This window comes from Schistocerca piceifrons, chromosome 3, assembly GCF_021461385.2.
Source record: "Schistocerca piceifrons isolate TAMUIC-IGC-003096 chromosome 3, iqSchPice1.1, whole genome shotgun sequence".
Taxonomy (NCBI): domain Eukaryota; kingdom Metazoa; phylum Arthropoda; class Insecta; order Orthoptera; family Acrididae; genus Schistocerca; species Schistocerca piceifrons.
Genome location: NC_060140.1, coordinates 297,681,474 through 297,696,080, shown reverse-complemented (window position 1 = coordinate 297,696,080; position 14,607 = coordinate 297,681,474). Strand labels below are relative to the sequence as shown.

The 14,607-nt window shown below is 45.2% G+C and overlaps 1 protein-coding gene across 1 annotated transcript in view; it reads left to right on the top strand.

Moving 5' to 3' along the window:
- LOC124788609 (lipase member H-like) overlaps positions 1-6,425 on the top strand; it is a 61,922-nt gene extending 55,497 nt beyond the window's left edge. The window contains exon 5 of the mRNA XM_047255878.1: positions 6,299-6,425. Within this exon, the coding sequence (XP_047111834.1) occupies positions 6,299-6,425 (127 nt within the window). The remainder of the gene's footprint in view (positions 1-6,298) is intronic.
- Positions 6,426-14,607: the final 8,182 nt, after the last annotated feature.

Sequence of the window (14,607 nt, the reverse complement as noted above, 5' to 3'; positions counted from 1 at the left end):
TTTTCATTTGGTGAGAGATCTGGAGAATGTGGTGGCCAAGGCAGCAGTCGAACATTTTCTGTACGTAGAACGGCCCGTACAGGACCTACAACATGCGGTCGTGCATTATCCTGCTGAAATGTAGGGTTTCGCGGGGATCGAATGACGGGTAGAGCCACGGGTAGTAACACAGCTGAAATGTAACGTCCACTGTTCAAAGTGCCGTCAATGCGAAAAAAAGGCGACCGAGACGTGTAACCAGTGGCACCCCATACCATCACGTAGGGTGATACGCCAGTATGACGATGACGAAAACACGCTTCCAATGTGCGTTCACCGCGCTGTCGCCAAACACGGATGCGACCATCATGATGCTGGAAGCAGAACCTGGATTCATCCGAAAAAATAACGTTTTGCCATTCGTGCACCAAGGTTCGTCGTTGAGTACAACATTGCAGGCGCTCATGTCTCTGATGCAGCGTCAAGGGTAACAGCAGCCAAGGTCTCCGAGCTGATAGTCCATGCTGCTGCAAACGTGGTCGAACTGTTCGTACAGATGGTTGTTGTCTTGCAAGCGGCCCCATCTGTTGACTCAGGGATCGAGACGTGGCTGCACGATCCGTTACAGCCATGTGGATAAGATGCCTGTCATCTCGACTGCTAGTGATACGAGGCTGTTGGGATCCAGCACGGCGTTCCGTATTACCCTCCTGAACCCACCGATTCAACAGTCTGCTAACATTCATTGGATCTCGACCAACGTGAGTTGCAGTGTCGCGATATCATAAACCGCAATCGCGATAGGCTACAATCCGACCTTTATCAAAGTCGGAAACGTGATGGTACGCAATTCTCCTCCTTACACGAGGCATCACAACAACGTTTCACCAGGCAACGCCTGTCAACTGCTGTTTGTGTATGGGAAATCGGTTGGAAACTTACCTCATGTCAGCACGTTGTAGATGTTGCCACCGGTGCCAACCTTGTGTGAATGCTCTCAAAAGCTAATCATTTGCATATCACAGCATCTACTTCTGTCGGTTAAATATCGCGTCTCTAGCATGTCATCTTCGTGATGTAGCAATTTTAATGGCCCGTAGTGTACGTAAAGCAGTTGACAGACATTGATTCGTTGGTATGTAGTACCCTTCGCCACGTACTTCATAACAATTTGCGAACTATTAATGTGGATGTACACTGGTGTGCAGAACTTGAGAACGAAAGGAACTTTCAAACGATCAGTTAGTGCCTGGTAACATAGCTCAATGAAACTTGGACCACACATAGAAAGAACTACTGCAGCATATTACGAAAGGTAACTGAAAGAACTCAATGATATGAACAGAAATGACGCTTTTATTCAAAGACAATAATTACACTGGAATCATTGCGATTCATAATGGTCCCACGGGTATTAAAACGCGGGGCTTGGTTCCTAATAGGGTGAGGCATGCTCTGCAACGTGCTCCCACGAGGGTAGTTAGGAGTTCTTGTGGCAAGGCGTTCAATTCTTCAACCAGCGTGGCTGACGATTGCAAAATGGTCGTTGGTGCGTGTGGACGTGCCGCAGTACGTCTCCTCAACGCATCCTACATGTTCTCGATGGGACAAATATCCTCTCGTGCCAATAGCTCCTCCACCAGCGCTGTTCGAAGCGGTAACTCACTGTCGTCCCTAAAAATGAAGTCAGAGCCGAATGCACCCCTGAAAAGACACACATGTGAAACACGTACAGTGTCACAAGAACTTTGACCGGCATATGTACCGTATTCAAAGATTTGGAGATCAGTACACCCACGCAACATTATCCCTCCCCACAACAAAACACCTGGACCACCGAAAGGAACACGTTCGATAATGTTCCCGGGTGCATTACGTGCTCTCACGTATCCCAGTATGAGAGTACGTCCAACATTATCGAACATGATCATTTTGGTGGCCAGGTGTTTTATTGTGGGGAAGCGTAATGTTGCATTGGCGTTCTGACCTCCAAATCTTCGATCATGCTACACACAGCTGAACATTATTTTAACAGCGTACTCCTTTCCTATGTGCGTATTTCAGGAGTGAATTTGACCCTGATTTCATTTCTGTGGACGAGAATGCGCGACCGTATCTAACTATGCATGAGTAGGAGCTCAAGAAACGAGAAGATAAGCGGCGAATGGGCTGGCCAGCCAATTCCTTCGATTTATATTCCTTCGATCACGTTTGGAATTTGCTTGAAGTGATCTCTGTAAACTTGAATCAAGATAGAGATGCTGCTATTGTTGTTGTGGACTTCAGTCCTGAGACTGCTTTGATGCAGTTCTCCATGCTACTCTATCCTTTGCAAGATTCTTCATCTCCCAGTACCTACTGCAACCTACATCCTCCTGAATCTGCTTAGTATATTCATCTCTTGGCCTCCCTCTACAGGAACCGATGACCGTAGCAGTCTGGTCCCTTCAATCCCTCAAACCAACCAACCAACCAACCTCCCTCTACGATTTTGACCCTCCACGGTGCCCTCCAGTACTAAATTGGTGATCCCTAGATCCTTTGAACATGTCCTACCAACCGATCCCTTCTTCTAGTCAAGTTGTGCCAAAAACTTCTCTTCTCCCCAATTCTATTCGATACCTCCTCATTAGTTATTTGATCTACCCATCAATCTTTAGCATTCTTCTGTAGTACCACATTTCGAAAGCTTCTATTCTCTTCTTGTCCAAGCTATTTATCGTCCACGTTTCACTTCCATACATGGCTATACTCCATACAAACACTTTCACAAACAACTTCCTGACATTTAAATCTATGCTCGATGTTAACAAATTTTTCTTCTTCAGAAACGCTTTCCTTGCCATTGCCAGCCTACATTTTATATCCTCTCTACTTCGACCATCATCAGTTATTTTGCTCCCCAAATAGCAAAACTCCTTTACTACTTTAATTGTCTCATTTCCTAATCTAATTCCCTCTTCATCACCCGACTTAATTCGACTACATTCCATTATCCTCGTTTTTCTTTTGTTGATGTTCATCTTCTACCCTCCTTTCAAGACACTGTCCATTCCGTTCAACTGCTCTTCCAAATCCTTTGCTGTCTCTGACAGAATTACAGTGTCATCGGCGAACCTCAAAGTTTTTATTTCTTCTCCATGCGTTTTAATACCTACTCCGAACTTTTCATTTGTTTCCTTTATTGCTTGCTCAATATACAGATTGAATAACATTGGGGATAGGCTAAAAACCTGTCTCACTCCCTTCCAAACCAATGCTTCCCTTTCATGACCCTCGACTCTTATAACTGCATTCTGGTTTCTGTACAAATTGTAAATAGCCTTTCGCTCCCTGTATTTTACCCCTGCCACCTTCAGAATTTGAAAGAGAATATTCCAGTCAAAATTGTCAAAAGCTTTCTCTAAATCTACAAATGCTAGAAACGTAGGTTTGCCTTTCCTTAATCTATTTTCTAAGGTAAGTCGTAGGGTCAGTATTGCCTCACGTATTGCATAGACATGCTAAGATTCGAATTCTGTTCCTTCGTGAAACAAGCCCAGTATCCCACCAACAGCGGCCTTGGCTATTGGTTGGATGGTTCCGTTGAAAAAGTCACGACCGATTTCCTTCCCCATCTTGCCCATTCTAAGATAATGCTCACTCTCTAAAGTTCGCGTCGGCAACAGCAATATAAATCTTAATCTTCCTTTCTTGCACTACATTATTCATAACTTACCGCGGAATTCGAACCAGGGCGATATTTCACATTTCTGGATTCACAAATTTTTGGCAGACATAAAAATCACGTTGTGTGAAAGCAGAAGGGAAAATCCTGTAATAGAATGTCATCTGATGTTGCCATTTATGGATTGACAACTGTGCACTTGCTTACGTATCATTAAGGTACAAGTCACACAGAGTGAACAGTGAGGACCGTACTCTCTCTGTAGCCGAGGCTACTAATGAAAGCTTTTGCGGTGACACTTGACTAGTAGGTAGTCGTTTCATATCCTGGTGGTTCAAATCATGTTGGTGAGAGAACTATCCATCAGCAGCATTTGACAGGCAAGGCAACGAGGGAGGGTTTCGTATAGTTCCCCATCACCAGGCTTTGCAAAAGTATCCTGGGTTAAATTACAAACTTCTCGACAGTGCCTCACTTGAACGGGGACGTTCAGCTCGGCTTCTCCCTTATCGTTATTAACAACACAAATTCGATACTAGAACTCAATAAACATTCACCACACACATTTCCAGTGAACAGGTATTTTAAGGCGCCATTGTGCGTGAAGCAAGAACATCTGTCTTAGTGGTGTATAACGAAGTGTGTAAGACAGGGGTCTTTCACCCTTACTGTTCAATCTGTAGCTCGAGGAAGCAATGACGGAAATAAAAGAAAGGTTTAGGAATGGAATTAAAATTCAGGGTGAAAGGATATCAATGACACGATTCGCTGATGACATTGCCATCCTGAGTGAAAGTGAAGAAGAATTACGTCATCTGCTGAATGGAATAAACAATCTAACAAGTACAGAATATCGATTGAGAGTAAATCGAAGAAAGACGAATGTAATGAGAGAAACTTTACATCAGGATTGATGGTCACGAAGTAGATGAATTTAGGAATTCTGCTACCTAGGCAGTAAAATAACCAATGACGGACGGAGCAAGAAGGACACCAACAGCAGACTACCAATGGCAAAAAGGGCATTCCTGGCCAAGAGAAGTCTACTAGTATCTAGTAGACTAGTGTCAAACATTGGACTGAAACGGTAAGGAATGAGGAGGTTATACGCCGATTCGGAGAGGAAAGGAATATGTGGAAAACACTGATAAGGAGAAGGGACAGGATGATAGGACATCTGTTAAAACGTGAGGGATTGACTTCCATGGTACTAGAGGGAGCTGTAGAGGGCAAAAATTGTAGAGGAAGACAGAGATTGGAATACATACAGCAAATAGTTGAGGATTTAGGTTGCAAGTGCTGCTCTGAGATGTAGAAGTTAGCACAGGAGAGGAATTCTTGGCGGGCCGCATCCAACAAGTCAGAAGACTGATGACCGAAAAAAAAGCTGTATCGTCAGATAGCACACTGGTTTTGTGACGAGAAACCGCAGCCTCGATCTCTGCTTAAGCAGTCTCTGGGTATTAGTACTCCAGGGACGCCACGTAGCTGGGCAGCTGTCTTCCAACCCACGATAACAGTTTTCCAGTACCTAGCATCGAATTCGAGTGCCCCGTTTAGCAGTCTCATACGCTGTTTACTATATAAATGAAGGAAATTACCTTATTTTGGAGAAGGAGTTGTAATTCTGCAGGCTGGTTTTAGGATACTCGATAGTAACAGTGCACTTTTTTTAGATAGACACATTATGCAACATTAATGACATAATCTCCATTGCCATCTGCCTCGTCATAGCGTTAATCATTGCTAATTACTCTCCCTTTTATGAATAGTTTCCCACTCCAAGGAAAATTGGGTTCCATGAAATTCTTTCATCCCCTCCGCGCTCTTCGATAAAGCTCCTGGGAGAATGATGATGACCTTTTGTACCGGATGTTTACCTTCGTAAAATATAATTAAAATTAAGAGAGAGGAATCTTACAATTGAATGTTTCTTTGGCAACAACGTCACATGAGCTGAATGCTAAGTCAGAAAGTTTTGACGGGTATTCGCTTGTGTTAAACTGTGAAAATAAATCACGAAATTTAAATAAATGCTGTTACACCTATCTCACTAAAATTAAAGGTACGATGTATGGGCTCGAACGAATCCGTAAAAGCGAGGAACACGTTGATACAAATCTAGATAGCATACGGAGGCTAGAAACGCAGTGTACAGCTTAGTCTCTGCAAGCTACGTAAAACCTATCTGGGGAATAAAATCACTTAGCTTTCAGTCTAGATATCCAGCGCAGAATCAGTGGGTGAGGCGGTGTTTATTTCCTATCTTCATTTTTAACATATGATTGCGTGGTGTCGATACACGCATGTGTAATTGTAATGGACAATGGGTGAAGAAATGGCGTCAGAGCACATTTCCACGGAAACCACGCTTAGCATTGTCGTGCTTCTATATAAGGAAAGACGCTGGGAAGCCTAGGCAGAGTTTCTGCGATAGGTCGCTGCGAGAAACAGCCTGCTGCAGAAGCGGATGTATTTGGACGACGCCTCTGCCGTGTACAAAGCACAGGAAGCGCAAAAGCTGAGGAGGTGGTGGCGTCGATTTTGTTTGCAAACTATACGAAGGTATGCCGTGGTGTCTCAGCACGTACGAGCTCCCGCGAATCTCCTAAAGAAGCTCTGGCTCATATACGCTCGTTTCTGTTTTTTCAGATCGTTCCATTTATTCGACTACGACGACGAGGCCGCCGACGCGTACAAGTCGCTGGAAACGCAAAAGCTGAGGGTGGTGGCATCAAACCTTTTTGCGAACGACATGAATGTATGCCACGGTGTCTGATTATGTACGAGCACCGACGACTCGCACCAAACTATTGCCCAGGTATTCTTTTTCCTTCAGAGCCTCAGATTTATTTGGAAACATTCATGAGGCAGCCGCCGTGTACAAGTAGCTGGAAGCGCAAAAGCTGAGGGGGCAGCGGTGTTTGCGAGCGATATGAAGGTATGCTATGGTCACGAACTCCCACGGGTCACAGGAAATTCTTGCTTATGTGCGCTCTTTTAGAGCCTTACTTTATTTGTGGACGCTGGAAGCTCAAAAGCTGAGATGATGTCGGTTTCGTAGCTGTTTCCAAACGACACGAAAGTATACTGTAGGTTGGTGTCTGACAACTTAGACCATTACAAGACTCAAGACACGTGGAGACGGCGGAGGAGCAATCCAACCGCGCTGTGCCTGACCAGCGTAGAGGATGCATGTGCCTGATGAATTTCTGGATTCAATCTGTATATACCTGAAAATAAAATGTACCTGAAACAAGGAAACTGATTTTGTTGTAACTTATATAACGCTAGATGTACTGGTTAACGCTCAGAATTTTCAGGCTTATAAATGCTTTGAGCCAGTACAAAAACAAAATGTAAAACTACTTTCGTTATACACTCCTGGAAATGGAAAAAAGAACACATTGACACCGGTGTGTCAGACCCACCATACTTGCTCCGGACACTGCGAGAGGGCTGTACAAGCAATGATCACACGCACGGCACAGCGGACACACCAGGAACCGCGGTGTTGGCCGTCGAATGGCGCTAGGTGCGCAGCATTTGTGCACCGCCGCCGTCAGTGTCAGCCAGTTTGCCGTGGCATACGGAGCTCCATCGCAGTCTTTAACACTGGTAGCATGCCGCGACAGCGTGGACGTGAACCGTATGTGCAGTTGACGGACTTTGAGCGAGGGGGTATAGTGGGCATGCGGGAGGCCGGGTGGACGTACCGCCGAATTGCTCAACACGTGGGGCGTGAGGTCTCCACAGTACATCGATGTTGTCGCCAGTGGTCGGCGGAAGGTGCACGTGCCCGTCGACCTGGGACCGGACCGCAGCGACGCACGGATACACGCCAAGACCGTAGGATCCTACGCAGTGCCGTAGGGGACCGCACCGCCACTTCCCAGCAAATTAGGGACACTGTTGCTCCTGGGGTATCGGCGAGGACCATTCGCAACCGTCTCCATGAAGCTGGACTACGGTCCCGCACACCGTTAGGCCGTCTTCCGCTCACGCCCCAACATCGTGCAGCCCGCCTCCAGTGGTGTCGCGACTGGCGTGAATGGAGGGACGAATGGAGACGTGTCGTCTTCAGCGATGAGAGTCGCTTCTGCCTTGGTGCCAATGATGGTCGTATGCGTATTTGGCGCCGCGCAGGTGAGCGCCACAATCAGGACTGCATACGACCGAGGCACACAGGGCCAACACCCGGCATCATGGTGTGGGGAGCGATCTCCTACACTGGCCGTACACCACTGGTGATCGTCGAGGGGACACTGAATAGTGCACGGTACATCCAAACCGTCATCGAACCCATCGTTCTACCGTTCCTAGACCGGCAAGGGAACTTGCTGTTCCAACAGGACAATGCACGGCCGCATGTATCCCGTGCCACCCAACGTGTTCTAGAAGGTGTAAGTCAACTACCCTGGCCAGCAAGATCTCCGGATCTGTCCCCAATTGAGCATGTTTGGGACTGGATGAAGCGTCGTCTCACGCGGTCTGCACGTCCAGCACGAACGCTGGTCCAACTGAGGCGCCAGGTGGAAATGGCATGGCAAGCCGTTCCACAGGACTACATCCAGCATCTCTACGATCGTCTCCATGGGAGAATAGCAGCCTGCATTGCTGCGAAAGGTGGATATACACTGTACTAGTGCCGACATTGTGCATGCTCTGTTGCCTGTGTCTATGTGCCTGTGGTTCTGTCAGTGTGATCATGTGATGTATCTGACCCCAGGAATGTGTCAATAAAGTTTCCCCTTCCTGGGACAATGATTTCACGGTGTTCTTATTTCAATTTCCAGGAGTGTATATGCAGTAGCAGTAAACGAATGGGAAATATGCTCCAGTTCGAGGCTCATAATCTTTGCAGAGAAGCATAAATAATTCCTCTTAAGTACATAAAAAGCTACAGTCCATACATGGAAATGTATTTTATATACCGGGTGATCAAAAAGTCAGTATAAATTTGAAAACTTTATAAACCACGGAATAATGTAGATAGAGAGGTAAAAATTGACACACATGCTTGGAATGACATGGGGTTTTATTAGATAAAAAAAAAAAAACAAATTTCACAAAATGTCCGACAGATGGCTCTGGACAGCAAAACGTTAGTGACTGCACATGACAATCGTGTATAAAATGAGCTGTAATGAGGGAGAGACTCAGGCGCTTTTAGTGAACCTGTATTATCAGAATGGGGAATGTGCTAGTTCAGCGTTACGATCCTGTCGCCATAGGAAAAGGATTCGAACGGGCAAAGATCCGTTGACAAATGCAGCTGTGGCGAGAATGATTTCCAAGTTCGAAGCCATGGGTTGTTTAGACGATAGACCCCATAGTGGCCGACCGAGCACAAGGCGTAATGCTGCTGAGACAGTTCAGGAAGAAATGGAGACTGTAGCGGGTTCGTTTATGCACGGGGAAGTCAGCGCTCGTGCAGTCGCACGTCGCACCGGCATTCCATACACTACTGTTTGGTTGGCACTTAGGCGTACCCTCCGATGCTAGCCCCACAAAATCCATCGGCATCATGAACTGTTACCTGGCAATTTAGTGAAGCGGAGGGCATTTGCGGTGTGGGCGTTCCAAAAGATGGCGGAAGATGACGATTGGTTCAGTAACGTGTTGTGGACCGACGAAGCTCATTTCACGCTCCGAGGGTCTGTCACCGCTCACAACTGCAGAATTTGGGCTACCGACGATCCTAGAACTGTCGTGCAAACTCCGTTGCGCGACGAGCAAGTCACGGTATGGGTTGGATTTACCACATCTACCGTTATCGGGCCTTTTTTCTTCGAGAAAATGCGTGCTTCTGGTTTTGTAACTGCTACCGTGACGGGTGAGAGGTACGTCGATATTTTACAGAATCGCATCATCTCCCGGCCTGGCTGATAAACACCTGCTGGAACGTACGATGTTTATGCAGGATGACGCTCCACCCCATATTGCTAGACGCGTGAAAGATCTCTTGCGCTCGTCGTTTGGTGATGATCGTGTGCTCAGCCGCCACTTTCGTCATGCTTGGCTTCCCAGGTCCTCAGACCTCAGTCCGTGCGATTATTGGCTTTGAGGTTACCTGAACTCGCAAGTGTACTGTGATCGACCGACATCTCTAGGGATGCTGAAAGACAACATCCGATGCCAATGCCTCACCGTAACCCCGGACATTCTTTACAGTGCTGTTCACAACATTATTCCTTGACTAAAGCTATTGTTGAGGAATGATGATGGACATATTGAGCATTTCCTGTAAAGAACACCATCTTTGCTTTGTGTTACTTTGTTATGCTAATTATTGCTATTCTGATCAGATGAAGCGGCATCTGTCGGACATTTTTTCAACTTTTCTTTGTTTTAATAAAACCCCATGTCATTCCAAACATTTGTGTCAATTTGTACCTCTCTATCTACATTATTCCGTGATTTATTCAGTTTTCAACTTTATACTGACTTTGACCACTCGGTATATTGAATACGTCTGTCACTAAGTAACGTCCTGCCCTGTTTCCCTTAAGAGAATATAAAACTAGATGTTGCTTAGAAGTGTGTGTGGTGTATAAAGAAGCCTCTTATTGTGGCCACCGACCTATAGATACAAACCCGTCCAGGCGATAGCAGCGTCACCTGGTGAGGAATGACTGTTTGGCAGACACACGCACGGTGCATTTCATAATCAGTGAGCGTGCTGTTGATGTGTAGAATGTGGAAGGTGCGCCATCTGAGTTTGACTAATGGCAGATTGTGATGGTACTGAGACTCGGCGAGAGCATTTCGGAAACTGCGGGCCTTGTCGGGTGTTCGAGGAGTGCTGTGGTGAGTGTCTTCAACACGTGGCGAAACCAACGTGAAACCATGTCCAGACGTCGTAGGGTTGGGCGACAACCCCTCATTACAGATGACGGACTTGACACTCCTCCAATGCCAGTTGCCTGCCTGTTGGCACCTAGGCTTACTTCGCAGATTTTCTCTTTTGTTCTTGTTGTGGTCTTCAGTCCAGAGACTGGTTTGATGCACCTCTCCATGCTAATCAATCCTGTGCAAGCTTCTTCATCTCCCAGTACCTACTGCAACGTACATCCTTCTGCGTCTGTTTAGTGTATGCCTCTCTTGGTCTCCCTCTACGACTTTTACCCTCCACGCTGCCCTCCAATACTAAATTGGTGATCTCTTGATGCCTCAGAATATGCCTTACCAACCGCTCCCTTCATCTAGCCAAGTTGTGCCACAAGCTGCTCTTCTCCCCAATTCTATTCAATACTTCCTCATTAGTTATGTGATCTCCCGTCTAATCTTCAGCATTCTCATGTAGCACCACATTTCGAAAGCTTCTATTCTCTTCTTGTCTAAACTATTTATCGTCCATGTTTCACTTCCATACATGGCTACACTCCATACAAATACTTTCAGAAAAGATTTCCTGACACTTAAATCTATACTCGATGTTAACAAATTTCTCTTCTTCAGAAACGCTTTCCTTGCCATTAGCAGTCCACATTTTATATCCTCTCTACTTCGACCATCATCAGTTATTTTGCTCCCCAAATAGCAAAACTCCTTTACTATTTTAAGTGTCTCATTTCCTAATCTAATTCCCCAGCATCAGCCGACTTTATTTGACTACATTCCATTATCCTCGTTTTGCTTTTGTTGATGTTCATCTTATATCCTCCTTTCAAGACACTGTCCATTCCGTTCAACTGCTCTTCCAAGTCCTTTGCTGTCTCTGACAGAATTACAATGTCATCGGCGAACCTCAAATCTTTTATTTCTTCTCCATGGATTTTAATACCTACTCCGAATGTTTTCTTTTGTTTCCTTTACTGTTTGCTCAATATACAGATTGAATAACAACCGTGTCTCACTCCCTTCCCAACCACTGCTTCCCTTTCGTGTCGCTCGACTCTTATAACTGCCATCTGCTTTCTGTACAAACTGTAAATAGCCTTTCGCTCCTTGTATTTTACCCCTACCACCTTTAGAATTTGAAAGAGAGTATTCCAGTCAACATCGTCAAAAGCTTTCTCTGAGTCTACAAATGCTAGAAACGTAGGTTTGCCTTTCCTTTTTTCTCTGTAAAGGCAAATTTCTAAATTTCTCAGTAAATGTGGGCAGGTGCCAACGAGTTTGTGTATTAGAGTGACCCTTTGCAGTTGTATTCACACATGTATTAGTGTTGCACCGCACCATGATCATGCCAAAGGAATGTGCGAAACAGGAGTGCTGGAAAAAGCTTAAGCACCCTTTGCGGTTTCTCGTCACGTTCAATTTTCGTTGAATAATTCTGGACGGTCCCTAGTGGTTCCAAGAGGAAAAATTGCAGTCGCGCCCAACTTCGAAGAGGTGAGGCGTGATCACGGTCAGTGTTGATACAACACCACAGCGCCCTTAGATTGGGATGTCAGCAGCGTCAGAGGATGTTAAGAACGTCGCCTGTTGCTCTTCGCTCTCCGAACTGTCGTTCACGACCGTGAAGTGTGCGAGTGTCAGTGCTCCATGAAATGGAGCGGTTTCTTTGACGCTCTCTATGCCATACCCTGAGACCTCTCCGTGTCGACTATTCGCGGCGGTAAGTATGGAATCTTCACCACGGCCACCCAAAAAAAACCGCGTGCTTTCAACGTTGGGAGTCACCGTTCTTACCCCGATAGCAGAGGCGTCAAAAGAAGGGTTGAAATGTTGGTTAGTGGCAATGTGAAGACCTTCCCAAAATGTGAATGCTGTGGCGTTGGGTAGAATTGTGGTGAAATTTGCTGAAAATGTGACATCATTAACCCACCTTACACGTCACATGAACTTGTGAGCTCTGGACTTTTTCCCTTATGTCGACGCCTTGCTGGCTGAAGCGTCGTCCAACCATAGGGTGCCGTCGCAGGGCGCCACACCTTCGCACCGGTACAGATAACGTTTGTAGGCACATTTGTGCCAAATTTTGAACGTACACGTCGCAATGCACAGTGTAGATTACACGCTAGTGTTATCGAAGACTGTGCTACCAAAGCAGAGTTACCAAACACAGCCTTCCAAAATGCCTTCACAAAAGAAGGCGAAGTAAATATTCCAGAATTAGAATCAAGAACAGCTGCCAACATGGGTAACGTAGAAGCAAATATCCTCGGAGTAGTCAAGCAACTTAACTCACTTAATAAAACAAGTCTTCTGGTCCACACTGCATACCAATTAGGTTCCTTACAGAGTACGCTGATGCATTAGCTACATACTTGACAATCATATACAACCGTTCGCTCGACGAAAGATCAGTACCCAAAGAATAAAAACTGGCACAGGTCACATCAATATTCAAGAAAGGTCGTGGGAGTAATCCACTAAATTACAGACCCATACCATTAACGTCGATATGCGGCATGATTTTGGAACATATATTGTGTTCGAACATTATGAATTACCTTGAGAAAACGGTCTAAGTGCTATTAACACACAGTCAACAAGGGCTTAGGAAACATCGTTTTTGTGAAACACAACTAACTCTATATTCGTATGAAGTGCTGAATGCTATTGACAAGCGATTTCAGATTGATTCCGTATTTCTGCATTCCCGGAAGGCTTTTGGCACTGTACCACAGAAGCCGCTTGTAGTGAAATTGTGTGCTTATGGAATATCGTCTCAGAGAGTGTCATTGAAATGATACAGGATTTGGGCTGGAAATCATTAAAACAAAGGCGTTTTTCGTTGCGACGGAATCCTCTCACGAAATTCCTATCACTAACTTTCTCCTCCGAATGAGAAAATATCTTGTTGACACCGACCTACACAGGGAGAAACGATCACCACAGTAAAATATGGAAATCAGAGCTCGTACGGAAAGATAGAGGTGTTCGTTCTTTCCGCGCGCTATACGAGATTGGAATAATAGAGAATTGTGATAGTGGTTCGATGAACCCTCTGCCAGACACTTCAATGTAGTTTGCAGAGTATCCATGTAGATGTAGATATAGAAGCTTGTGTTCTGAAAATTTTCGGCAAACGATTTCACAAAAATAAAAGTTCCACAATCGATGCAGATTCTGAAAATTAGGTTCATTTAGTTCTATCACATTAGGGTTTTTCACAAGAAAGGCTCTCTTATCTTAAAGATTTAAGTAATGGAAAGAGAAATTTTGAAATGCAGTATCAGTCTATGTCCTCTGAAACTACAACGTCTTGTGGTTCATTGCAATGCTGATGTGATAAAAAATTTAATAATGTTTCTTGCACTTTTATAGATTTGGGGGAGGGTGGGAGAGAGAGAGGGAAGGAGGGAATTACCGTCTGTTGTCGATGTTCTTCGTACGACAGTTGGGAAATGAAAGTACATAAGCGCCTGTGTATAGGCAACTTGCTCACCTGGGTAGTTAACAGATTTGCGTGATCTGGAGGACAGAATTTTCAGTAACTACCGGATTCAATGGTTGGCAGACGGTGAAGTAGATCAAATGTAGCAGTATTTGGACAGTAGCGTTATGTGTATTCAGATACTATTTACTGATTAGCATGAGATGTAGTTATGTGGTTACTCCCAGTTTAATACGAAAGGCAGGTGTTGTCATGCGGAATAAGCTCTTACAATTTACAAACACGTTGTGTTGAGGAAGTAACATTTTGCCGTTTTGAGGGGAAGAGTGCACTATTACTGATTGTTAGATGTAAATAAAAGTCGTGAATGATCGTATATAGGCAACGCCTTCTTATAAGCTGGCGTTTAAATCTTAAGGGGATAGTTTCAGGTTACTCTCAAGTTACACTCACACACACACACAGAAACACGCGCGCACGCACACGCACACGCACGCAGACACGCACGCACACAAGCACGCTGTAAACTGAATATCTCATGGTACAGAAATGACAGCCGAAAATGATGTGTTCGGTGTTCTCTGTAGTACTGATGCACGCATGTGTTTCAGTCCACTTCGAAATTTTCTGTGATGCCTCCCGAAGATATACTACTGATGTGAAGGGTTGTTCT